Here is a 20338-nt window from a genome sequence, read left to right as displayed (position 1 = left end):
TCTGCTAATAGTAATTGAATGTCTTTGTTATGGTGAATCGATGAGAAATGTGAATTAAGGAAACATTTTAAATATAAATAGTGTTTCTGTTTGTTTAAAGAAATGCTACAGATTTCAATTTCCATTAGAAATCCAGTAGTTTGGCAGTGTGAGTGAAATCCTGCTCCCGCTGCTGTCAAAAAACTCGCTGACTTCAGTGGATGAAGATAAGACGCAAGGGAGAAGCCAGTCTCTAGCAGGTATGTACAAATAAATCCCAGAATGGAAAAGGCATGAGGTATGATAACATGCATAGGCTTCAATAAAACTGGAGCTTGTGATGTTATTGTGCCTTTTTTTTTTTTTTCTGAGAGAAGTAGGGCACTAGTAAACAGTTTAATGCTGAAGAAAACACAGACTTCCTATGGAAATCTCCAAGCGTCTGCTTCTCTTCAGGCTCAAGTACTCACGGCTTGAGGTGAAGTCTAGCTCTGGTCAGGGTCCAACTCAAGTGTGCCAGGGGAATGGTGGCTGGTGGTGGTGGTGGCTGTCCTTCTCCTGCTCCCTGTACCTCATCACACAGGCACACAAAGCACACAGGGGTCTGTTCCCCTAAACCACAAAAGGGCCCAGCCCTGGGGCTGGCTCCCTGGCCAGAACAGCAGAGACAAGCACCAGATTTAGGACCTGCACTTATACAATGCTTATTTATGCTCTCGTGGTGCCTTTTGTGTCCATACCCGGAATGCTACGCTTAACCCTGTGAGGCAAATGGTGCGTAAAACAGCAACAGAACAAACAAACAAAACAACAAGGGTGCATACAATTGGAGAGCAGAGCTGGGACTAAAAGGCTGGGGGAAGGGTGTGAACTGACATCACTCCAGTTGGGATTGATAAAAAGAGGCGCTGCTGCCCTAAAGGAGCAGAGCTTATGGTTGAAGGGCTAGGAATAATAATGTAACAATGCAATTCATGGGTGGAAGAGGGGAAACAAATTAATTGTGATGATTTTCTATGAGCAATGCTCTGTATGTGTCTCACAGACAATTAACACAGACTTTAGGCTGATCTGATAACTCAGTGTTGGGGACAGTGATATGCCTGTTGGAAATATCTGTCTGTTTTCTGCAAGAAAATACACACACAACCGTATTTTCACTGCTGGGGAGTCATTATTTGGATTTGATTTGAGTAAACTCAGAAAAGATGGAATAGATAACAGAACAGATGGTTGTGATTTTGGTGTGTAGCAAACAGGGGTGTCTTCTTTTCAGAACGAGGTGAACTTCAGTGGCCGTGTTCACTGCCTCCTGATTTTACCCAGTCATAGATGACCAAGGGAACGCTCACTAGGGAAAATATTATCCCCAGTGCCAAGAAAAGACCAGCCTGGAACAAAGAGGAGAGAAAATTAATGCATAATAAAAAAAGACAGTAAATTCAAGTATGTTAACTTCTCCTCTTAAGGAGATTTACAAGGTGATGTATCAAAGTTATTAGCTAAAATGGGATAGCATTTCTGGTAAAGACAAGACGCCTAGATAATTAAACAGATTAGCGTCATTAACAATTACTTCCTGAAACAAAACTATTTTTTTTTCTCCTTTCAATTTACTTCTTAAACACTGATCACCCCTAAAGAGGATTAAGTAAGTCTGTTTTTAGGACTGATCAGCTCTGCGCTTTTCAAAGCCTCACAGTAATAAGCATACTCTGCCTATCAGATATGTGCCTGTCAAAGCTCAGCCCTTTCGTCTGGGGGATGTGCAAGTGAAACACGGGTTTCCTGCCTGTCTGCCCAGAGCAGGAAGGTCTGACTTCAGCGTGCTTCCAGTGCATGCATCCTCAGATTGGGAATACACAGGAGTGTTGTGTCTTTTCAGCTGCAGCTCTTTCTGGGGCTCATAGGAAATCTTTCCGAGGCCCATTCCCATCTGCTCATGCTTGTCAAAGGGCTGACCATTCAACTGGCTGCTTCTGCTTGAAGCACCCTAAGTCTGAATTGGGTCCATTAAAACCACAAGGAACACCACAAACCAAGTGCTTTGCAGGCTTTCTGAATCAATGAGCCGAGACAGAGAAAGCTTGCATTATAAGGAATGACAAGATGAAAGCGTTGCATTGACAAGAAAGGAATGCATACCCAAATCCTCTCAGTGAACTTTGATCTATCCTGGTGTGTCATTTTTAAATAAAATGCCGAAGGAAGAATGAAAATCATCATGTTGGCAAAAGTGACCCCTGTAAAATTCAAATAAATGAGTTTTGTTAGCTGTCAGCAACAGCCAATTATTGTGTTGCTGATTAGCAACAGTTTTATTAGTAGTACAAAATCAGACACCGTACCTACAACTCCAAAAATGTCCTTCATCGTAGGGATAAAAATGACTAAGATGTTGAGGAAAAACAGAATAAAGCAAGTAAACAGAATATGAAGGCGTAAGTCAAATTGTGTTCTTTTAACCATCTCAAATAAGGATGCACGCACCTGTAGGAAAAGAAGGAGAGAGAGAGTTCTCTGTCAAGAACAGTCTATAAACCAATTCAAAGCTTCTTGTACTTATTTTAACTGGTTCTTCATGCAACAACAAGCGCTACATAGATCCATCAGAAATTTTTGTGTCTCTGATGTAATGCCCTTTGAAATAATCCTTAAAATTAATTTGATATTTCAAAACTGTAGGTATACGTGCATCTGCAGTAAGATATTTCTCCCTTTCTAACGAGCCTTTTGGAATCCTTCTGCACTTAAAAATAATCTTCACCTCTGAGCCTGCTCCAGTGAAGTCGTGTGAAGTAAAAGAAGGCCCATGTGGATTCAATTTAAAACAGATTGAAGAACAAAAGTGATTAATTTATTTCCTGCAGGGAGGACTTCTCCAGAAGTTAGTGGGAGTCCGGTGCGAGAAAAGGCCGATCCAAGCTCAAGTTCTTTTTTGTGTAGCTACAATGTCACTGGCTCGGCAACTGCTGGACTGTGGTTTGAAGAAATGCACCGTGTACAGCTGCTACCAATTGCCAAACCGTGCGGAACTTTTTACTTACTGAGAAGAACAGCACCGGCACTGTGAGTACCACCGCAATGATCACAGCCAAGCGCACCATCAGGATGAGGATGTCATTTTTGCTCTGGTACTTGTAAAGCAGATCTGACTTCACTTTGTCTATGGAAAAGACAGTAAGATAAGTGTTCTGGCAAACAGGCAACTCATTCACAAAAAATCATTGCTTAACAGCAGCCTTCTTGAACAACAAGTGATTTATCTGCAAACAAAAGAGTATGGAATGAAACAGCCTTGAATTCAAACAGCACTTTGAACCAAATCCTAATGATCACTTTATTCCAGATTAATCCTTTGGAGGCCTGATTTAGGAATGCATCCTAATTCAAGACAGCACACGACTAAGGTAATTTTCACTGTAGGAAAGACAACAGTGAGACATATACAAAATTTTGCTTACATGAATACATATAAAAAAAATAAGTGAAACAAGCTATTTCTAATTGGTTCCATAGACTATTTTTTCCTGAAGTTTCAAATGATATAAAAATAATCGCATGCACTGTAATGGCTGAACTTAATATAAACTACAAGGTTTTGAGCTAAATTAGTCTAAACAGCAAATAAACTTCCAGGGAAAAGCAGTGCCCTTGTTCTCAACCAAGAACAAAGCCTATCTTGGGTCAGCTCCCAGCAGGACACCCTGACATTTGCACTCAAATCCCCTGGTAGCTCCTCCCAGGGCTGCCCTGATGTTTTTTTCCCTGGAGCCTGTCACCCCTTGTCCCAGCAGTGCCCACAGCTCAGCCCCACGCCGGCCGCTGGCCCCAGCACAAATCATGGGGGGAGATGTCTCCTGATAGGGAGACGCCGGAGATATTTTAATATGACCTCCTGCAAAAAAGTCTCCTTAAAGCCATAATAAATAGTGCAGAGTGTGTCTGCGCGTGCTAACCAGCAGGAAAACCAAGTTGCTGATAGACCTATGTGTTTGCTTTGTAACTTTTACATATTTAGGAGCAATAACCTAAGGGGGTGGCTGTAAAACACGCCACAAAAACATACTAAGGCTCACTTTTTGTTTCTGCTGCTAATCTTAGAATGCTGATGGTAAAATATAACAGCTCTTAAGCCTAAATCCTTAAGGGGAACTCAGTGGCCACATTTAGTTTAAAATCTTTGGCACTTGGTAAAACCTCATGTATCCCTGGAAGCAGAGGCCTCTGTCCTGTGGCAAAATGCCTGCGCTCTCCCCCGCCAGGACACCCTTCTGGGGAGAGACACCGAGTTGACACCACCTACACAGTGCTCAAATCCCCACCAGGAGGAAGAAAACACTCTCCCACCTCCCTGCGGATTAGGAGTGGGGTTTTCAAGCTGGGCACATGCAGAGCTTCTGCGACACAGAGCTTACTCTGCTCCTGCAAGCACAAACTGCTCCTTCTGAGCCGCTCACAGGCTACAGCCAGGTAGGAAGTGAAGGGCAAGGCTTATAGTTGAAGGTCTGTTTTGCTTTCAGCTAGATACACCACAGAGCCCAACCACAGTGTGACCTTTTAGGGGAAGAAAAACACCTATTTTCTGTAACTCTGCAATGTAAATATAGTCATCACCGCAATACTTTCGAGAATACAGCAAACAGACAAGGGCTGTTGGTGTAAAGAAGAAATGGCCACAGTAAAAATGGTGTTCCTACCCAGGTAAGGGTAGAGAAGAGGGTTAGAAAACTGTAAGCGAACATATGAAAGGTAAGGTCTTGTCAGTCTCAAAGGGAAAAAGGGTCAAAGTGGAGGAATTATATATTCCCTCAGTGTTTTTTTCGCTGCCTCTCATGGCACTGACCCTTGCAGAAGCCCCAGCAGAGCCACACACCTTCCAGCCATGGGCTCTCGCCACTGGGAGCAGGGACGCCTGACATGGGGAGAGGCATGTGAGACGCCCCAGGGACTCGTTCCCCCTCGGGAGGGACAGAAGGTCACAGCCCCTATCTCCTCCATGGACTCAGACCCTCGTCCTTGAGGGATGTGGGAGATTCCCAGAGGGGAGCTCCATGGATCTGCCTCCTCATACCCCCGGGGCAATCACATCAGAATCTCCTCCCTGCCAAAGCGAAGGGGTCCATGCTGTTTTATACCCACGTGCTCCCTGGGGCTGCTAATTTGATGCATTTCTACGAAAATGTGTTAGATGGGAGCAGCTGGATGAGAGCGGCTGCTGCTGCTGTCACTTGCAGCATATTTGCAGTTTTATTGGGAAAATTAGAACAGATGACCTTGAGTTACTTCGATGCATGCAGACTCAAGGCCTCATAATCAGAATGAGAGCCTGAGGAAACAAATATGAGATAGGTACATCTTTGGGAAAAAAAAAAAAATTTGCATTTCATATTTACTTATTTTCTTTCTCTTGCAATACATGACTCACAGGGAACGGTATAATGAATGAGGAGATTGTAACAAAAACGATTCTATGATTCTATAAAAAGTTCACTTGAAATAGAATGGAAAAAAATTATGACCTTTTGGTGACTCTTGGGTAAAAGGCAAACATCAGTTTTGTCATCTGTCTTGTAATCCCTTAATGGTCCATGGGAAAAGACACTACAACATTTCCATTATACTGGAGCATGGGAGTAGCTTGCTGGGCAATATTTATCCTACTTAATAATCGTGCCTTTAGGGCATACATGTTTTGTCTTTTAGTGATACAACATAATCTGTTTGTTTCTTTAAGGGAAATGATATGCATGGAAAGAGATGGGGCAAATCTCAAACTCTGAAATAACCATCCTTTAGCAGCTGTTCTGGGACAACACCCAAAGCTTCCCCACCTTCGCTGCCAGTTTATTTAACCAAGACCTGTAGGGCTCAGATCTAGAGACACAGGGAGAACAATTGGTCTTTTGTTTCTATGATGAAAGCGTGAGTAAGAAAATGAAGAAGCTGTGATGGCTGATTCAATACTCATTTCTTAGGACCTGCTCTCAAATCCATCTCATTTTATGCAGATGTGCATGCTTCAGTCATTACCAATGTATATAGCATTCAGGTGAGGACCTTGGAATGAAAATCTTAGTGGGGCCCAGCTAATCCCCAAATTTCTTAAACAATTCTCTCCCTCATATTTTGAATGTGCCTATTGCAACTACTACTTTCACTTGTGCTTTTCATCCAGAGGGGAAAAGGAGGAAAGAATTTCTACCTTTAATACATTAACTTTAAGAAAAAATACTTGAAAAAGTATTTTAATATAAGTGGATGGGACTTTATGGCTGGGATACACTATTGATTTCACATGTATTCCCTTTATACTTTGATTAGTAAATAACTGCATACTTACCGTAGAAAGTCAAATAGCCAAATATGGCAGTCAAAAGGTACATCACAAACATCGAAGAAAATGAGATATTTGCAACCAACTTCATTCTTTTCTCTGAACGGCTGGAGAAAGAAGGAGAAAAGAACACAAAAATGGTTGGACTGGATTTTTCAATAGGTGATAAAAATGTATTAAGCATTTGCATAAGCATTGTAATTCTGGGGAGACTCATGAATGCATTTTCATTTAAAACAGGAATTCATTTACAGCTGCATAAGGAAGAGGAGGACTGGGGAAACAGACCCTACTTGGGGCTTAAGTCAAGAAACTGGGTCTGGGTCTGCCCTGTGGCTGTGCTCCTCGGCCATACCTGCCTCAACAGAGTGAAGGGTGAAGCCAAGTGACAAGGGGTGGCCCTTAAACACTTCAATAATTAAATTAAAAGGCCAAAATAAAGGAAGAGTAAAATTATACACCGGAAAACAAAAACAAAAACAACATTCTGGATGTTTGCAAAGAAACATTTGTGTCCCCATGGGTAGAAAATAATTAGTGTATGCGGACCACTATGGACCTATAAAATAGGTTAAGTGTAAATATTTACTTTTTAGATATTTTTTCTGAAATATTCACACTTTGGTACCCAAAGTTAGACTTTTAAACCCCCTCAAAAATGCCTTAAATAGGCACCTGGGAAACTTCTGGAGTGCCTTGAAACTCAAAGCACCCAGTAAATGTCTGGGACCTGAGGGCACCCATGGGTTTGACTGACCCCCTGGCTCCCCCCACAGTCCAAGACCCCCTTGCAGCCCCCCAGGACCACCAGCGATGCTGCAGCAAGTCTGGTCTCCAGCTCCCCACAGCCCTCCCCAGCCAGAGGTGGCAGCAAAACAGCTGGACCAGCAAAAGTCTTCTAAATACTTATTTTTTTTTTTTTTTTTTTTTTCCAGGTACTGCAATAGATATTTAGTTGCACTGGAACAAACAGCATTAGCTGAACACACACCTCTCTCCTGTGCCAAATAATGACCAGCACAAGTTGGGTCTCCCCAGACTGCTGTGTACTTCCAGAGAAAACTCCCCAAGTATTGCATGGTGCTCAACCTCCCCCACCCCAGCAGCACGCCTGGGAGGCCAGATTTCCCAGCCAACAGCCACGCTCCTTGGCTTGTTGGGTGTTATTAAAGTACATCTCCTCCAAATGGCACGAGTGACTCAGAGCACCTCTGCGCTAACATTTTCCATGCAAAGCGGTTCAAAACAATTAACTGGAAAAAAAATAGAGAAAGGCTTACTCTTTAAGTTCGCTGTAAATTGGGAGGACTGATGGGTGGCACACAAACGCAAATGCGATGGTGGGCAAAGCGTACACGGTCTGTTTGGAGAGAATTTCAGAAAAGAAATTAAGAAGTATTTCCCCCAGCGGCATGAAGAAATGATCCGTGTTCAACTACCCCAGCTCTCTGGGCTCCTCAATCAAGTATTGAGAGCCTTCTGAGAAGGCAGACAACCTGTCAATTAGTACGTATTTAATGAAAGATGGAGAGCAGTGGTCTTTCTAAGGGATGACAAAGTCTTCGCGTTGGCCACGCGAGCACCGTCCTGACTCTGCTGGCAGAGTGCAGCGCTGGACACCACGCAGCTGCCGCTTTGCTGCCTGGGATGGGTTTCCCTGCCCAGCTACTGCCACCGTCACTAGCACATTGTCAGATGTGAAAGGACATATGGTGGGTCACTGCTACGCTACCCTGCCTTGGCATGGAGAGGGGTGCGCACCCGTGGTGCTAAGGCTGAAGTCCTGAAGAGGAAACCCATATCCAGACTGTAAGAAAAGAGAAGAGGAATGCAGAACTTACAAATAAATAGATATTTCAAGGTACCAGACTGAGTCCCTTCATTTCCCAGGCCAACAAAAGGGCTAGGAGGGCTGTGGATGGGGCATGCTTTTCCTTGGGGAGACACTGTTATGTCACCAAGAAGAGCAGGAGGCCTTTGTGGGGGACATCGTCCCATTCTCCACCAAAACACCAAAACCTGATCAGGTTTCAGTCCTCAGCCAAACTTTACAAATGATCTCAGCACCCAAGTGCTTCCATTCTTCCCAGGGAACACGTAGGAGCAGAGATCACACAAAAACCAGGTCCTCCTGCAATGATGAAATGAGTCCATCCATACATGCAGTTCTCCCCAGCCCTCTGAGGACTGCTTGTGCTGGCCATGGGTGTCCCCTTCCCACAGCAACCATCCTGGGGCATGGCCCATGTCTGACAGATTCAGTAAGTGCACTGGTTGCTCTCCAGCAGTCCTTCCTCACCCAGGCCTGTGCCACCTCCTCTTCCTCACTCACAGCACACTACTGTTGTGGAGTCTCCATCCATGGAGATATTCAGAAGTTGCCTGCACATGGTGCTGGGCAACTGGCTCTAGGCAGCCCTGCTTTTACAGGGAGTTGGACCAGATGAGCTCCAGAGGTCCCTGCAAACCTCTGCCATCCTCTGATTCTGTGAAACTGTCTCTCCTCTCACACACCAAAGTTGCTAAGCTGATTGGCAAACTGTTGCCCCCAAGGGCAAATCTCTAGAGTTCAGCTCCAGGATGCCTAGTTCAGGTGGAATAATTTTTCTGATGTACCTCCATTGACTCTGAGGCAAATGCTAACACTTACTGCAGGAGAAGACAACTGCCCTCCAACACTATCTAAAATATACCTCTGCCTAAGCTGCTATCGCACACCAAGTTAACTAACTCTTGGTCTGTCACACCAGATCTGGGCTGATGGCTGCCCCAAAATAAAGATAAGTGCTTGGATTGGCTTCTTCAACTGAAGCTGGTAGGATAAATTTTAAAGAAATTAATTTTTGCATGTATATGCTGTACATGTGCATTCCCTATGAATGCAACACCTGAGGACCCTGCTCTGCTGGGTAAGGTGCAGTTTAACCAGCGCTGTGTCCCAGCACAGCTGACAGGAGAATCCTCCTGCTCCCACAGCTATGGCCAGTTGCTCTTTCACATTCTCTTGGCACAACTTTTCCTGCAGCTGTGTGGTGATGAAGGAAAGCATCCAGCTGAAAGGCAATCAAATTTTTGCTGGATTAGCTTTCAGCTCTATCCTCTTCCCAATCCAGTAAACCATATGGCTACAGAAAACATGTACGCTGCCACAAAGAAGTGGTTTGTGTGCAGAAGGACAGAGGGATTACTTCTGGGCTTTGGATGCAGGAACAGCTTACTCAGCCTTTGCTGAACTACAGCCTAAAGAGTGCAGTTGCAGCATGGGTAGTAAGGAGCAGTGGAAAGGAAAACTCTTCCAAAGGAAGCATTTGTTGCCTGGTAGTAGCTTGGGCTCACAGCCTTAGGACATCTACTACCGGTGCAGAGCAAGACTGCAAGGAGGTACATTCAACACAACATCTCCGTAAGACTGGGCAAGGAGACCCATTGCACCTTCGTCACTGGAGCGCGAGTGTAAGCATGGAGAATCAGCCCCTACGTGGTGCTGATCGGATTAAGAACGTGGGGTGTAGGTGCATATATTATGTGAATTAAAAATAAGTATTATAAAAAGAAACATACCTTGGAATTAAAGACAATATACTTTGGCTTACACATATCTTCATGTGCTGAGCTATTTGATAGGATAGTTGATGTTGCATTTAGCTCCAATCCGCCACAGGGAATTTGAAACTTCTTGTAAATAACCTAGAATGAGAGCCAAAGACAGATAGTTACTAAAAATAATAATAAAAAGCAAATTAAGAATCAAAACATCAGTGAAACTGTGAATTGCCTACCAAGTAACTCTGGTCCAACAAAGATAGCTGAACTTACCGCTATCAGGAAGAACACCATGCAGGACAACGAAAATCCACTGGTATAGCCAAGATACCCTGAAATACATTAAAAAGAAACCTCATTAACAATATTTTATCAGCTTTATCTTGGTTTTTACTTATTTTTGTTGCTTCATGAAAAGTGTAAATGTATTATGCTTTTAATATGTATCATGATCTTCTAGGCAGGACAAAAGAGTGTTCTGTTGGTGTGGGAGTCTCCCATGTCACGAGCCTCCCCACTTTCAGACAGACCTGAGCTTTGCTCTGACTAATTTGACTTCCCAAGGCTCATCTTTATGGCTTTTGTAAGGGACTGTGATAACTGAAATAAGCCTGAAAAAGTGCAGTTGTGATCAGAGCGTAACTCAGATTCCCTGACAGGAGCCACATCAGCTGAGTATGGGTTATTTTCTCAAAAGGAAGATCCCAACAGGACTTCAGTGCCAAAATTTACTACATGGTTTTAAAAAAAATACGTTATGTACCTACTGGCATCTTTGTGCACTCACACACATTTGAAAATAGAGTGGTCTAAACACATTTTACTTCAAAGTCTGATAACTCTAGTTAACATCACCACTAAAAATTTTGATGCTTATAGAAAAATAAGTTATTTTTTGTAATCTCACAATTTATGAACTTATTTTTACAGGCTACACATAAAATAGAATTGCCTTATGAAATGAAGACCCTCATAACTATATTTTTTTAAATCAATTTCCACAATTGTGTGGATGAAGCTGGTTTATACTGAGTTCAACAGCCGTGACAATTTAGGCCTACTTATTCCAAGATGCTTGAAACACAGCTTATTCCTAGGCCAGGACGATTTCTTAGATTACAACAAGAGAACCTTTCTTTTTTATTATAGTTGAGTTGCCAGTGTGGCTGTCAGTGGTGTGATGTCTGGGCTCCTTTACTTTATTCCCACAATGGCATTTGCATCTTACCTAAGTTCTTAAGGAGACATAAAGGGAGGATTATAACACACGTCACGATGACAACAAGAAACCGCCCATCCACGTACCATGCCCTGTGTAAAAAATTAAAAAAAAACCAACAAACAACACAATGAGCACACATTAAACCCTCCTTGGTTTTCCTCACACTCAGTCATCCTCTGACTGCTGCAGTTGCAGAACGGTCTTTGGTCTCCTTACCCTAGTAGCTCTTACAAAAGGAGAGATGGAGGCCAGATCTGAACTTTGTAGAGTCATTAAGTATCCAGCCCTTAAAATACAGCTCTGCTCTGACTCAGATATGGCAGATTTCATAGTTAATATGTAAAATATCAGCCTGCCATTGAGATCAGTGAGTGGAACTGAGAGGAATGGGGTCTCTAGCTTTTTCTCATGCACTACAACACAGCATATAACCCAGTGCAAAAGATGTTTACCACTATAAGGAAACACCACTTCTCTAATCAAGAAGCCGGTAAATGTAAAGTAGTGATAAGTGGCAGAAATCCAAGTATAATATTCTCATGTTGTCTTATGCTACTATTGAAGAATTTCATACTATGGACAGTGCTTCAGGAACAAAATCCTGTAAGATACTTAGAATGCAGGGAAAAATGTTATATCTTAAACTTGCATTGTTCCAAATATCTTCAAGATTGGATCCTCCTATGATAAGAGGTTTGTATAAATCACAATTCTGCATGAAAACCTGGTGTGCAAAGACAGTAACTGCTGATTACTTAACATTTCATTTCCTATCCTTACTCCTTTCCATCCCAAAGTTGTCTTTTAACCCTCTGAGATATTCCTGTGAAAATCTACTTTGACAGACATAAAGAATGTCCAATATTTAAGACCTTTTATAAACATATGCTTAAACTTATCTACACAACATTGAATTCTATAATCTAATCACCAAAATGAATTCAACTTACGTAAAAGTTTCTTCTTTTCCCATTAGAAACTTCAAGGCAGAAGGCAGTTCATTTTTGACTATGAAGAGATAGCTCAATATTGCTGGAAGAAGAAAGTCAGTTTAGAAAATGGGTGAGATATTTTGTGGAATAAGTACAGAGAAACATCTTGAACCTTTTCCCACATCAGCCTCTGATGATAGAAGACCTTGAACTACAATTGACTGTAAACTGCTGATCCTTCAGTAATACAGTATTTTTAAAGGGCTACAAGCAAAGTGTTAGTCACAGCTATATTGAGGAGCATGAAGATCCCAAGACATCACTGAAGGAGGAACCTGACTGACTGGTAGCTGTAACATTATTAAGACATTCCTGGGTTTTGTTTTTCAATACCCTTAATCTCTTTTACCTCCAATGTACAGGAGAGATGTAGATGCGAACACAATCGCTCTCCCTGGGGCACCAAAGAGCTGCTCACCTATCTTCTCATACACCATGGTGCCTATAAAAAAAAAAAAAAGGAGAGATGTAACAAATATACCAGCGAAAGCTGTTGAATTGAAGCACTTATGATTCCTTTTTAGCTACACATGCACCTATGCAGCTGTATCTGCCTTTTGCAAGTAAATAGAGAGCTCTTTTGTAACTACTAGGACTGAAAGTTATGTAGGAATGTTTTCTTGACGTCTATAAATGTTATCATTGGCTACCAGTCACTTTTGAAATAGAAGCTCTTAATGAGCCTATTACACACCTTTAATGAGGCTGTCTGTACCCCTAGTGCCATATTAAGTTCTGGTAATCCCATCCTGGCATATTAGGTTTGTGCCCACAATGAGAGTGACGTAGGAAGCCTCTTCTCCAGACAAAACTCAGCACGGGAGGATCCACCAGTCAGCACTGTCAGCCTGGCCACAGCCGACACAGTACCCCAATTCTGCAGTTTTGCCTGCTTTGACTAAACGACCTAAATGAGAGCAGCCACTGCAATTTCTAAGGAAGAAGCCTTAACTTGTGAATTCTCAATGTGGTTTGTTTTTTGTAAAAGCAGTGAAAGGTGTAAATTATAATTATAACTTCTTTTAAAATATCAGTCAAGCTTGAGAAACTTCTCTATTAATTGGTTTGTGTTTCTGTTATTTTTTTTTTTCCTTGGCTGTGATTTAGGCTGAGAAAGAGACTGGACATTGTGAAGATGGTGGGATACATGAGAACCAAAACAGAAATATTGCGGGTGTTACACTGTATGTATGACTTCAAAAAATGTATTCCATTGTTTGGTTTTCTCTAAATTTTATTATAGCTGACATTTCTGCTTTGAAGCTTTTATAAATAATGAGTTTGAGCTTAAAACGTACCAGCAGCTTAGTAACAAGGGCTTGGATTTTACAAACTAACAGGGCACAAATGTGTCCACAATTAAGCATACATACCTAATTTGGATAGGCTGTTGCTGCCATTATACATGCTAAAACAGTAATTCAGCTGTGTCTAAATTAGATATTAAGATATTACAGTGTTCTTGTGCACAAATAATTTTAAAAATTTGGCTTCAGTGACTGCTACTCAAGGAAAGAGATGCTTGGACTTCAGAGTACAGGGACATTTGACACTGTAGATAACTTCTAATTTCTGGTTTTGTGATATAATTTGCTTACAGATACACTTCCCTCAGTCAAGAAACTGTTCCGTTTTATTTTCTTCTAGGAAAACTCCTGCTGCACCACAAAGACTATCAGGAATTTCACACTAACCATTAAGGACAAACTGTATTTCCAGGTAGGCTTCAGCATAGGTAAAGATTCATTATATTTCATTTGCAATTGGTTTTGTAATGCAAAGAAACTCTATGACCTGTTACTTCTACCTCACTGAGGACAACATTTCACAGTAGCAGAATTCACTCTTTGTCATTAAGTTTTTCTCTTTATAGTGACGGTTAGATGCTGTTTGCCATCGCTATGACATAAATTCTTGTTAATTCTAGGCTTCTGGTCCAAAATGTGTTAGGCCTTTCTATTGTGTCAGCAAAGTGATAGAAACTCAGTCTTACACAAAACAGTTGGCCTTATTTGAGCACTTTTCACCTCTTATTCTTTACAATTCTATTGAAATGGTACAATAACATCTTAAATTACCTATTTCCTTTGAACACACCAACATGAGATGTATCGAATAAATAGACAGCACCATCACTGCAATTAAAAGCAGCCTACAAAAGAATGGAAAATAGAGTTTACTGTAAGAGCTGAGCTCTGACATTAAAATATTTCACATTAGGTCATATTCCCATTGCCTCTGAGATAAATTTGTACTCTTCTGACAATGCATAAAGCCCTATACCCACATGTGATTCACATGCTTTTTGCAGTTCCACCAAACCGTGGTGGAGGGGGAAAGCCCTGAATGTACAGAGATTCATCCAAATCAAACTTGGTAGAGCTGGAGAATGCAGCCTGTTAGTGAGTGACATGCCCCCAAATTAAATGAAGCAAGAATCAAGATGTCTTTTCAGGTAGGAATTAAGATTTGATCAGAGCAGGGATGAGCAAGGCATGTCCCTCACCACCTACTCTAAAGCTTCTTTTCTGCAAGCAGAGTACAAATTTCAAAGGGAATCCCTCTATTTCAAGACTTCCATACCAAATGAAAGCATCTTTTCCCTGGACATCTTTCATATGCTACCAAAGCGGTGCCCAAATGGCTTTTTATGTGTGTCCCAGTGCCTCAGGATGGGGAAGAGGAGGGAAATTAAGGCTCAACTGGCTTCCCTTGGGAATAAAGGCAGAAACCAAAATCTTATGCTTTGTCCAGTTGGGGGTTGGTGTCACTGATGTCACTCCTGGTCTGCTGTGATCCATACATAATTTGACTTCACGCAGAAGAATTGCAGGAAGTAATGACCAAACTGTTTGCATAGGGAACTTGCTGGCACAAATGATAATTAGTCAGTGCCGGGGGCTAAGTGCATAAAAACACATTTGCTCATTGCTCTATGTCTTTAAGCCTAGCACCATGTGTGCCTTCCCCTCCAACACTCTGACACACAAAGACCTGATGATGTTTTCATGATGTGTGTGAAGAGCATTCAGACAATCTGTTGGCAATTCCTCTCTTTATTATGACAACTACCCTCAGGACACTGAGAAAAACAAGCCTAAAATTTAACAGAAAACAAGCTGCTGCCATAGATAGGCAGCAACACATAATTTTCATAGGCATACATAGAAAGAAAAGGATGAGAAGCCTCCGCCTCCCACTTTTTTATTATTTTAGACTAAAAATACTTAAGCGCCAAATAATGACCCACAAGTTTCTCGGGGCCAGAGAAGCAGGGAGAAACATAAAGAGGTGATGGGGGAGACTGCTTTTTTGCCAACAAAGTATGATGTCTGACAATAACAACACACTCTTTGTACAGCCCAGAGGGTGTTTCTCCTCGAGGAGTTGGAGAAGGGAAGGGAGATTGTACAGGCTGAGGTCACTCTGCTCCATTTTTTACCGATGTGCTAAGCCCCATTCCTGCCCATGTTCCCTGAGGAGCCCCCACACCCCTGCCTGCCAGGACACATGGTGCTCACAGCCCCCTGTGCTCGGCTGCTGGGCTCACTCACCCCCACCCCAAGTGGCTCTGGCTCCCCATGCCAACATCAATTCTATTTTAATATTAAAAGCTCCTGTTTTTCAGGCCCTGAGCTCATGGAGTCTTTGCAGCAGTAAAAATAACACTCCCGAGCAGCCAGGTATTTAGCTGATCTGTTGTCCTTAGCTCCCCATAGGGTTCTCACAGAGACACTTGGCATTTTCATCAGCACTGTATGAAAAACTTATTTGTGTTAGGACTGTGGTATGGACAGGGATATTTACGCCAAAACCACCCCTTGGACAGGAATGAAAATGTCCATGCCACTTGGTCTGCACAAATTCAAAACAGAAGCAGGCGAGCTTGCACTGCAGTCCCAAAAGCACTCCCCCTACTTTTTATTTTGACTGTTCTTAAAGTGCTGGCAGCTCTGCAAGCAAACGGCACATGCAAAAGTCACCTGCCCCCAACCAATTCAGAACAAACAGTTTAAGGCAGGGGACTGATACAGTGCTGGGAAGAACAAATTGTTCCTGCCATGCCACTGTTTGCTCCCAGCTGCCACATTACCAGTTCAGCTGAAACACGTGCTGTCCCCAGCCCTCTGTGAAGTCCCAGGTTTGAGGGCCAGAAGACCTGTGAGACTCGTGCAGTCACCTGCCTTATTGCACAGAACAGCTCTGAACCCTCATCAGGTATTGGGTGCAGAAAAATGTGGCCGAGCATGGGGTTTGCCACTGTATGTCCTCCCAGAGGGCCGGTCTGCCCTAAACCTCTGGAGAAGTTCAGCTGTGGCTTCATGTTTGCTTCCAGTCAGCCCTAGCAGGAATGGCTGTAGCAAGCAGTGTGATACTTCAACTGTACTATAGCTCATCTAACAAGGCCCTGTGTCTCAGCAGGGTTCTTCGTACCATGTGCAGTGCCGGGCTAAATGCAAGCTGAAGGCACCTTGAGCTTGGCTGGCCACTATGTCTCTGCAATGTGATCCACCCCTCTGGTCCTGGGTTTCCAGGATGAAACTGCAGGCAGCGACACGTGCTCCTGCCACTCTGAGGTATCCTGCCCCATCTCTAACTTCCGAAGCCTTTTGTGCCATCTTTCTGCAACAAGGTTTTCTCCCCTTTTACATGCAGGAAAGGATGCTCTTCTTTGGTCTGCACTGTAGTTATCAACCATATTGGGATTAAGTTCCTCGGAGTTCCCACGTCAGTTATTTTGCCTAGAATGCATGGCACTTTGCTATGGCACTAACTTATGCAAATAAGATGTGCGAGTATATACTCATTGCCATGTTTATTTTGCATGTATTACAACAAGAATTTGTATCTGAACTGATCCAGGTGTGTATATGGCAGTGTCCACTTCACACTGCAGCAGTGTGGAAGTTGTGAGAGTGGAAATCAGGCTAAGTCTGCTTTGTTAGCACTGGAAATGCTCCTTTAATTTTTCTGCCTCTGCTTTCTACTTTTCAGGGGTGGTACGTGCCAATACTGGATAAAGCAATCTAGAAACTTTCCAGAACTGTGCTGCTCAAGGACAATGAATTTAAGTGCTTTCTCATGTGCAAAAAGCAATGGAAGTATTGCTAGGACTCTTCCTTTAATTGCTTGTAAAGCAGAAACAGTTCTAAGATCTACCTGTGATAATGAAAGCAGAACTACACATTTATGGGAAAAATGCACTGAATGAGATTGTGAGAAAAAAAATCTGACACCAATGGACTAGGTTTAACTCTGAGATTATTGCGTGATAAAAGAACATTTAAAGCAGTTCAACTTTCAAGCCTGACTACAGATACCACATTAGGATCCTGTATCTCCAGGCTTCAAAGAGGAAAGCTCTGCTGGCCTGGTCAGTGAGGTCCTGCTGGCTTCCTTACCCTTGATCTCAGCTGGCTGGTCTAGCTCCAGGCCAACAGATCTAAAGTCATTATAAAGCCAACAAAAACAATTATCCAGTTTTAAATACACACGGTTAATTCTGTAGAGAATAATGCTGTTATTTACTGTGTAAAATCTCTTCATTCAGGTTGGGCAGTTTTTCGTGCAATGCGGTGGTACAGATCTACACATCCACTACTCAGGCCAAGACGAGCCCAGGCACTGTCACATGTTGTTAAAAGTTTCTCTGATGTTCAAAGCACTGGTCTGGTCTATTTCACTTAAAAGAAACTGCCTTTTTACATCCTTTAGAGCAAATACATTTCACAAAATTAATGAAAAACTGCTGAAAGAATAGGAAGAGGATGAACTTATAGAAAATGAAAGCAATAAGGAGAAATTGAGGGTGCTCCTTGGTGAGACACTATTATCACAGCAAAGTAACGAGGCCGAAGAGAGGTATCATATACAGGTTAGAGTACAGGGGAAAAAAACCCAGCAAAAATAAAATAAACTTGGTCTCTCTCTACAAGAAAGACCTAAATACTTCATAGCCTTGGATTATTCCTAGATTTTACCCAGCCACGGCAAATTGTAAGCTAGCAGCATGGATGTAGCTATCCTGGCACAAAACCACTGTACAGATGGCTATATGTGCCACTTGGGCCATCCACACTGCTACATACAGGACTGATATTATATATTTCCCAAAAACCTAAGAAATAACAAAAGTTTTAGATTCTTAGATTTGACATTCAATAAATTGCACCTCTTTAGAGTAGTCTGTAAACTCAATAACCATGTTGAACAGTTCTCAAAGATTGTAAATTATTGTATTTCTTCCCTCAATGAACATTTATCTGAAATCTGCACACAATTCCCAACTGATTTCTTAACAATCACTTTTCATAATGAAACATCTCATACTGCAATCCAGAATAACACAGAATAACACTGTGTCTTACTCATTCACTGGCACAGTTTCATTTTTAAACTATAAAATTCTCCTTTACAAAATGCCTCTTTTTTTTTTGCTGGAGTTAAGTACCTTCCTCGACTCTTTTTGTTTATACTAAAATCTTGGCTATATTTATATTGGCTCTCAAGGACTCTCACATAAGAAAATGAAGAAACTGTGGGAGTGAGATGAAAATATTATATGTAACTTATAAAGGAATATAAATATTCTATTTCTTGGTTAAAAAAAAAGCAGTTATTGTACCATGCTTTGAGGAAAGCTCTAGAGACACAAGTAAAAACTATGCACTATCCCACCGCAACTATTACTACTGAATATTTCTGATGTATATGTAACTTGTGGACCATGGGAAAAAAACATGGCTAGGCTCAGGTTAGTAGTAAATAAAATGGACCTAATTTGCTCTGGCATTGCAAGTAGTGGCTTTCCTCCTCTTCCCCCGCAAAAAAAAAATTGTCCAAAACTTGTATCTAGCATTTTCAGATTTGAATGCTGTACTTGATTACAGATGGACTATAAATCCTTCCATTTGCTGACAGCGCACACATTCTTTAAATGCAGTAAAACTGCATGGGGATCAGCTACTCACCACGCAAATACTTACAGGAAAAGGATAATTCCTGTGTTGGCCAAGGCAAAAGCAAGGCCCAAAATCCCACTCCCCATGATCGCATTGCTGAGGTTGAAAATGGACATTCCCATGGAAGTAGTTCCTGGGATCTGGGGAGGTAAAGACAGACGTGTCAGCAGCAGCTTGGAACAGAGCAAGGAAAATGCATCTACATTTCAAACTCCACATTTTGTGATATATCAGGTATAAGTAACTACTGCTATGGAAAGGAAACGACTTAATAAAAATTGGGTTGAAAGAGGAAAAACATCACTAAATCCTGTCACAGCTACACTCTGATCCTATAGATTCTGTAAACTGACATAAATGATATAGACAATACACAACTCACTACACTTTAAAAGCCCATCATTCACTATGCCTGTGAAATGTCTTAGGCACATGAGTTATATGATGCCATAAGGAACCACCAGGACTTCCTGCCTAACATAGGCCAGAGGGATTCCCTTGCCTCAGTTCATCCAAAATGCTCAGGTTTTCTTTTTTAAAGTGCTGAGCACAGGCAGTTTCTACTGGAACCCAGAATTCAGTTACAATTGTGTGTGCCCGGCACTTCTGAAGACCATGTGTAAAAGCCCTTCATATGCACAACATATAGTTTGTTTTGACAGGGAAAAGAACAGCGAGAGAGACTTACGTATTCATCACTCTCTTGTTTCTCCAGCTTGCTGTTTGTGAGACTCCTTCTGCTTGATCCGAAATAAACTTGCTGAAAAAAGAGGATTTATTTCCAGCGTTTAGAAAATGCGAACACATTAATTCCATGAGCAGCATGGGGTTACAAAATACGCAATGTATAAAAACTGTATGTGAAAAGAGGTCACACGCATAACTATTTAATGAGCTAGATTATGCTTTGCTGATACCAGCATATATTGTGTATTGATAAAGGTAACACTAGCAGAATAAATATATATGTACTGAATGGTCTTTTAGGAGATTAAGTCAAGAAGAAGCACCAGTTTTGCATACAGGCAAGTAGTTTGTCTGCACAGACACTGAGAGGACATATTTCCCCAGGTGACCTGCAGAGGTGTGTGTGACTGGTACCCCCCACTCCTGATCCCTGCCAATGTGGTTAGCATCGCTAGTACCATTTAATGAGGCAAGCAGCCATTCTCTGTGACTAATTGGACCATTCATTCCCTTTCCCTCATTATCAGGCCCTGAAGGTCCCCTGAACCAAGTAGACAAACCAAACAGATTTCTTCTTCCCCTCCCTGTCGGCCTCAAGGCTCCTAGGTGCCAGGCT

The 20338-nt window shown here is 42.1% G+C and overlaps 1 protein-coding gene across 1 annotated transcript in view; it reads right to left on the bottom strand.

Annotated features, from left to right (window-relative positions):
• Positions 1-1133: 1133 nt before the first annotated feature.
• Positions 1134-20338, bottom strand: part of SLC38A1 (solute carrier family 38 member 1) — a 34723-nt gene continuing 15518 nt past the window's right edge. The window contains 15 exon segments of the mRNA XM_065048601.1: positions 1134-1370; positions 2125-2222; positions 2328-2469; positions 3027-3145; positions 6323-6423; positions 7597-7676; positions 9878-10003; positions 10133-10191; positions 11088-11170; positions 12032-12113; positions 12423-12515; positions 14152-14225; positions 19060-19175; positions 19724-19779; positions 19782-19795. Of these exon segments, the coding sequence (XP_064904673.1) occupies positions 1269-1370; positions 2125-2222; positions 2328-2469; positions 3027-3145; positions 6323-6423; positions 7597-7676; positions 9878-10003; positions 10133-10191; positions 11088-11170; positions 12032-12113; positions 12423-12515; positions 14152-14225; positions 19060-19175; positions 19724-19779; positions 19782-19795 (1345 nt within the window). The 3' untranslated portion in view covers positions 1134-1268.

This window comes from Columba livia, chromosome 1, assembly GCF_036013475.1.
Source record: "Columba livia isolate bColLiv1 breed racing homer chromosome 1, bColLiv1.pat.W.v2, whole genome shotgun sequence".
Classification (NCBI taxonomy): Eukaryota; Metazoa; Chordata; class Aves; order Columbiformes; family Columbidae; genus Columba; species Columba livia.
The sequence above is the reverse complement of the archived record's forward strand: the minus strand, read 5'-3'. Positions and strand labels throughout refer to the sequence as shown.